Below are 7,433 nucleotides of genomic sequence, written 5' to 3'. Positions count from 1 at the left end.
GTAACAGGAGTACATAGTACACTTTACACGTAAATATATATAAATATATATATATATATATATATATATATATATACACATATACATACATACATACATACATACATATACACAAATATACATATATATATTTTTTTATATTGGCTACCAAGAATTAGGAATTAGCAATTACTAATTGCACCACCTTAATTCTGTACATAACATTTTAAACATTTTTGGGATAACATTTTTAAAGGTGAGCTTTTTTCCCACTCTAACCAGACAGTTACAATCTCTTTTTTATTATTTTGTCAATCATTTGAGACTGATGTTCTTGTTTATATAATTGTCTAACACTCTATTCATATAAAGACTCCTTTATTCTGCAAATGTAATTATTTTCTCCCCTATGTGAATCAAATGTACAACTCCTAACACTGGGATATTAATAAACAACACTGGGGGTGTTTTGGTAATGAATGGTTGTATAAACTGGTCAGTATGAGGGCAGATTTGTATATTCCTGTGTCTTATTTGGATTCTATCACATTTATATGAGAGAAACCAAAGTGCACATATATAGAGGCACAAAGGACAGCAGGAGAGCACTTCCAATCCGAGGCTTCTATAAATAAAATTTAGAAAGTATTATTACAATATCATCTCTTTTGATGCTTCTATTTAGAGAGTTTGTCCTCTTTAGGATAATTGCAAAAAAGTTTATACACTATGTATATAAAGTTTATTTGTGTGTAGATATTTGGTGTTTTGTGATACCTGATTTAAATAAAACCCTTTTTCCACTTTCTAAACGTGTGAAAGGTTTCTTCCCTTGTGAATCCTTTCATGGTATCTCAGATTACTTATTTGTGTAAAGCTATTTCCACACTCTGTACACGTGAAAGGCTTCTCCCCTGTGTGAATCCTTTCATGCTTTTTCAGATCACTCTTTTTTGTAAAACATTTTCCACACTCTGTACATGTGAAAGGCTTTTCTCCTGTGTGAATCCTTTCGTGATTTCTCAGAGTACTCTTTTGTGTAAAACTTTTTCCACACTCTGTATATGTAAAAGGCTTCTCCCCTGTGTGAATCCTTTCGTGATTTCTCAGAGTACTCTTTTCTGTAAAACTTTTTCCACACTCTGTACATGTGAAAGGTCTTTCTCCTGTGTGACTTTTTTCATGATTTTTCAGATCACTCTTACATGTAAAACTTTTTCCACACTCTGTACATGTGAAAGGCTTCTCCCCTGTGTGAATCATTTCATGCTTTTTCAGATCACTCTTTTCTGTAAAACATTTTCCACACTCTGTACATGCGAAAAGCTTTTCCCCTGTGTGAATCATTTCATGTTTTCTCAGATTACCCTTATCTGTAAAACTTTTTCCACACTCTGTACATGTAAAAGGCTTTTCTCCTGTGTGACTTCTTTCATGATTTTTCAGATCACTCTTCCGTGTAAAACTTTTTCCACACTCTGTACATTTGAAAGGCTTTTCCCCTGTGTGAATCCTTTCATGCCTTTTCAGATCACTCTTCCATGTAAAACATTTTCCACACTCTGTACATGTAAAAGGCTTTTCCCCTGTGTGAATCCTTTCATGCCTTTTCAGATCACTCTTTTCTGTAAAACATTTTCCACACTCTGTACATGTGAAAGGCTTTTCCCCCGTGTGAAATCTTTCATGTTTTCTCAGACTACTCTTTTCTGTAAAACTTTTTCCACACTCTGTACATGTGAAAAGCTTTTCTCCTGTGTGAATCCTTTCATGATTTGTCAGACTACTTATTTGTGTAAAACTTATTCCACACTCTGTACATGTGAAAGGCTTTTCTCCTGTATGACTCCTTTCATGCTTTTTCAGATCACTCTTTTGTGTAAAACATTTTCCATACTCTGTACAGCTAAATGGTTTTTCCCCCATGTGGGTCCTTTCATGAGCTAGATGTTTTGTCATTTGTATAAAACATTTGACACCCTCAGTACATGTGTTTGGCTTCTCACCTGTGTGAATGTTGTGGTGTTGTAGGAGATGAGACTTACATCTAAAGATTTTCTCACATTCTGTACATTTGAAATGTTTCTCCTTTGTATGAATCATTTGGCTAGACTGTAGACTTTTCTCTTCTTTAAAATGTTTTGAAAACTCAGTAAATGTTTGTGGCTTATCCTCAGGGATAATCATTTCACTAGATAAGGCATAATTCTTGTCCTCTTGTTTGATGACTAAATTACTCTCTGTACATAGTGATTGCTGCCCAGTTCCTGCCAATTCACCATCTTCTTTAAATATCTGCTGTGATTTCCCCAATGTTTGTGAATAATTATTAATGTCTACAAATGTTGGAGTCTGTGGTATCATTCTGATGCTTGCTGTGGTGAAGGATGGATATGAACTATTCATGTGTTTGTCTACATAAAAACAAATTAAAGAAAGAAAAATAACAATATGTATTCTTTATAATATAATCCATTTAAATAAAAAATCATATTATTAGTTTATACGCAAAACAAAATGTCTTCCATTTTTTGTTTATTTTTAAATTTACCTATAAATCATAAATTAAAAAATTATGACAAAGAATGTTGCATAATGTTCTCAGCCAGGGAACAAGTACATCTGTATTCCGGGCAAGAGAGTTGGCATCCAACATCCTCATTTAACATTGCACAAGCAAGCGCACATACAGTCCTGCACGGCTCATGCTCAACCAGTTGGGTGAGAACATTATGTCTTAATTATCACAGACTAATAATCAGTGTGAGATGTTTTGAGAGGGTAAGAAGCAGTGATTTTACAATACTTTTAAGCTTCAGCTGTGGTTGTTTAATTTATATAAACAGCCAAAAACTTTATTAGTTTAATAATATTTACTGCAAAATTAAGCACACAAATCAGGGGCGGTTCTGGGGTGGTGTAAGGAATCTATATCCTTTTCCCTTTAGGACCCCACTGTCACACTACTGTGTGTTAATCCAACCCACTCTCCCTACTTAACTGCTACCTTGATGTTTAACAGGTGCTTTGTTATTTTGTTCAAGCAAGGAACACATCCATGGAAATGTTCAGCCCGAGTTTTCTATATTTTGTTCTACCTGGATTTATTAGTTACCTCTCAGGAATTAAGAACTTTGGATTTCACTGTTCAGCACTTTTTACATTCGTGGTTGCAGAGTAATTGACGTCATTCAGGTTGCCCTCTAACGGAGTTTCATTTTCATATAGGAATCCTGTTTCCAATTTATTGAACTATACTCTACAACTTACCATACTCCTATGTAGTTGTTGATGACAGCTAAACATTTCTACAGAGATAAATCTTTGAGATTATAACTACCACTCTGTGTTATCGTAACTCTGACACACCCACTTGCTCGTCATCATCCTGGCAGCTGACTCCGGGTAAACCACCTACATCACCAGTATCGAGGATTCCTGCTCAGCCGCAGCATTACTGATAGCCATAGTGTAAACAGCATTCAAGCAGTGTTGCTTCCTCTGAGTTCCATAACAAAAGTTCTATAGTATACTCTGCTACCTATTATTCAGTTTCTCAAGTTCTTCTCTTGCTGTATCATATATTATCAAGTAGTTGATACATGTTAATACATGATCCAATTATTACGTATTAATTTCACTTAAGGCAGCCAAAAATCTTTTGGATATATCTGATCTATTGCCAAGTGATACATTTACCAACTTTTGTCTGCAGTTGCGATCCACAGATGTTCAGGATTTCAGAGATTCCAAGGTCTATTCTTACATAATAACAAAGCCATAACATGGATCCAGCAGACCTCTCCCAAATAGTTTACAATCTGTCTCAAAGTGTGGATCAGGGCCTAAGGGATCTACTGTACAAGTGGAAAATGACACTCTCAGGAAGGTCATCAGTGAATCACTTTCCAGTAAGCCTGTATTATCTGATAACACACCAGAACCACAGCTATCCCCTCCAGATCTGTTTTATGGTGACAGAAAGGCATTTCGCCAGTTTAAAAATGCTTGTTTGCCGACATTCAACCTTAAACCAAAGACTTATCCCAATGACAGGATTAAGGTTTTAACATTGATTTCTTTTTTAAGAGGAGAACCCAGGGTCTGGGCTGACTCATACTATGAATCAGATAATCTGATACTATCTTCATTGGATGACTTTTTGTCTGTAATGGATGAATTGAATCTCAACACCAATTTGCAAATTATTGCAGAAAGCAAAATGAGAGCACTGAAGCAAGGGAACAGACCAGTTGAAATGTTTATAAGAGAGTTTAAACAGTATGCAACTGACTCCCAATGGAATACTGTGGCATTGAGAAATCAGTATAGGCTAGTACTGTCTGACTTGGTGAAGGACAAATTAGCTAGGACTGAATTACCTACCTAATTACTCTAGAGGCATTAATCAAGCTTACTATGCAGATTAATAAAAGATTCAGAGAAAGAAGTGAACATCTGCATACAGACTCAGGATATAAAAGAAACGTAAATCCTATACCATATGTCCAGCAATCAAGCCAAAGTTATTCAGTAAACAGCTCAGAACCGATGGAAATTGGAATGCTAAGGGGACGTTTCACTGCAGAATCCAGTATAAAATGGTTTAAAAACGTACTTAGAAGCTTTCAGTTTAGCTCTGTTAAAAAGGCAGTTGGAAAGCCCACTGCAAGTGGGAAATAAGACACTCCCCCCCCTCCCCCTTCTTTTGCATATGAAAAGACCCTTTACACAAACAGGAGCAAGCTGGAGAAGGTAGCTGACGGTATTCAAATAAAACTTTGGGGCTTGGTTAGGAGTCTGAAAATCAGAGCAATGTTCTTTAAAAATAAGCAAAATTATACATTTTTTTTAAAAAACAAACTTTATGGGCTTTATAAATAGATCATATACAAAACATTTATGCAAAGAAAAAATGAGTGTATAATGGCCCTTTAAGGACTGCCCTATACTGGACAAGAATAAGAAAAGTAAGTGCAATGCCTCTTTAACCTCATTGTACATGACAAACCAGTTTACTGTACTGTATTTATCTCATTACAGTGGGACCGAAATCAAATGATGACAGAAGCCATCCTTGACACAAGAGTCTTTGGAAATTATATTGACAACACTTTAATTGATAAGAATAAAATACTACTCATAAAAAAGAAAACACCTGTGTCAATCTGTGTAGTCGATGGTTCAGAAATCTCCACTGGTCCTATTACACTGTACCTATTTTAACTACTATACACAATTCTTATCATGAAAATATAGTTTTCGAAGTCATTCCTTCCCCATTATTCCCTTTAGTGTTAGGTCTTCAATGGTTACGCATTTATGAACCCACACTTGATTGGAAAACTCTCCAAATAACCTTAAAATCTTCATACTGTCAACAAACCTGTTATACACACTCTCCTATTATGCAAATATCAAAAGTATCTGAAGATCAACTTAATATTCCTAAGGTATATTCAGAATTCGCTGAAGTATTAAGCGAGGCAGAAAATCTCCCTCCGCATAGATCTTACAGTTGTCCAATCGAATTGAAGCCAGGAACTACACCTCCATATTGACATCTATACCCTTTAAAGGGAGAGTCTAGGCCAAAATAAACTTTCATGATTCAGATAGAGCATGTGATTTTAAATAATTTTCCAATTTACTTTTATCACCAATTTTGCTTTGTTCTCTTGGTATTCTTAGTTGAAAGCTTAATATGCTAATTTCTTAGACCTTGAAGGCCACCTCTTTTCAGAATGCATTTTAATAGTTTTTCACCACTAGAGGGTGTTAGTTCACGTATTTCACATAGATAACACTGTGCTTGTGCACGTGAAGTTATCTGGGAGCAGGCAATGATTGGTTAAACTGCAAGTCTGTCAAAAGAACTGAAATAAAGGGGCAGTTTGCAGAGGTTTGGATACAAGATAATCACAGAGGTTAAAAGTATATTAATTATAACTATGTTGGTTATGCTAAACTGGGGAATGGGTAATAAAGGGATTATCTATATTTTAAAACAATAAAAATTCTGGCGTAGACTGTCCCTTTAAGTCAGCCGAACTTAACCATCTAAAGACTTATTTGGAAGACAACTTGAAAAAGGGGTTTATATGACCATCTGTATCACCAGCCGCTGCTGGTATGTTCTTCGTTAAGAATAAGGATCAGTCACTTCAACCTATAGTTGATTACAGGGATCTCAACAAAATCACAATCAAAAATAGGTATCCTCTCCATTGATTCCTGAATTGATTGAACAACTACATCAAGCCAAGTGGTTCACAAAATTGGATCTCAGGGGAGCCTATAATTTAGTACGCATTGTTACGGTTGCCTCCAGGCTGGCTGGAAGTTGGACCGTAGAAAAGGATGCTCCTAGCGCTCACCAAAGGATCATCAGCACCACAGACACCATAACTACTGCGTAGCCACCATAAGTAATGCAGACTCTATGAACCACCGCTGCTGGGCTGGTATCTCGCCGTCTGCTCTGCGCCCTGGACCTACGACCAGGCTCCAGTAGGTGAACCTCTTCCTTCTGTAGAGCGAAGCAGGATCAGGAACTAGAGCTCTTACCAGAGCTCAGTAGCTAAGGGAGGATGAAGAGCATAGCAATCCCTGTAGTGATTATAGCTGTCCCTTACAAACATGAGTCAAGGCTGCAAGTTAGAGGTTCAGAAGAGGTCTGAGGTGCTGGAACACCCAGCCTGGTTTTTATTGAGGTTACATGCAAACAGGACACTCTCAGGGGGAGGCATAAAATCACCAATCACACCTTTGGTACATTTAGATAGAGAGACAACGCCCTTTGACAGGCCACAATAGAATTACATTACTTCAGCAGATAACAAGTTACACACAAGAAAACAATGCAGTCCATCTTATCAACTAGCAGTCTGACTCTGGAGGTGATTAGACAATGGGAATGTTTATCACTAAACTTAATTAGAGCTGATGCCAGCAAACTTGTATTTAGAAAATAGCTTCTTAAAGCTGAACAAAGTTAACTCTTTCAGTTCTGACCGAAGGGTCTGTCACATAGCACTTAACGGTACATAATGAAAACTAATGCTTTTGTAACAGTGCTCCCTTTCTGTGGAACACTCTGGCAGACACGGTCTGACCCCTTTTCGGGGGCATTGTTCACCAAAGTCACAATATGTCCCCAGCCGGTTCTTAAAGGGCCATACACACCCAATAAAAGTTAATACGTTTTCAGGGGCACAATCTTCCAGGGGCCATAGTCATGAGGAAGGAGGCTGGCAAATAGGCTTCTCCACAATCCAGGAAAGCAGGGCAATTTTCCATTTAAAGGGCCAGTTACAAATAGCAGTTTGTAACATATCTCCCCTTTTGGAGGGAGACTAACCAGGCACCTGACCTTCTGTCGGTCAGTGCCTAAGTTAGTCTCGCAACCCACCCACAAATAAACATTAGCAGCAAAGTAGCCCCCCCACAATAAG

General features: G+C 37.1%; 1 protein-coding gene across 1 annotated transcript; it reads right to left on the bottom strand.

Annotated features, from left to right (window-relative positions):
• Positions 1-761: 761 nt before the first annotated feature.
• LOC128661358 (gastrula zinc finger protein XlCGF26.1-like) lies at positions 762-1,905 on the bottom strand. The gene has a single exon (XM_053715622.1). The coding sequence runs from the start codon at positions 1,903-1,905 to the stop codon at positions 787-789; it is 1,119 nt and encodes a 372-aa protein (XP_053571597.1). The 3' UTR covers positions 762-786.
• Positions 1,906-7,433: the final 5,528 nt, after the last annotated feature.

Source organism: Bombina bombina, chromosome 5, assembly GCF_027579735.1.
Source record: "Bombina bombina isolate aBomBom1 chromosome 5, aBomBom1.pri, whole genome shotgun sequence".
NCBI classification, from domain to species: Eukaryota; Metazoa; Chordata; class Amphibia; order Anura; family Bombinatoridae; genus Bombina; species Bombina bombina.
This window is presented reverse-complemented; position numbering and strand designations above follow the sequence as displayed.

Coding starts and splice junctions, on each gene's coding strand:
- LOC128661358 (XM_053715622.1), bottom strand. CDS start 1,905: ATGGGGGAAAAACCATTTAGCTGTACAGAGTATGGAAAATGTTTTACA.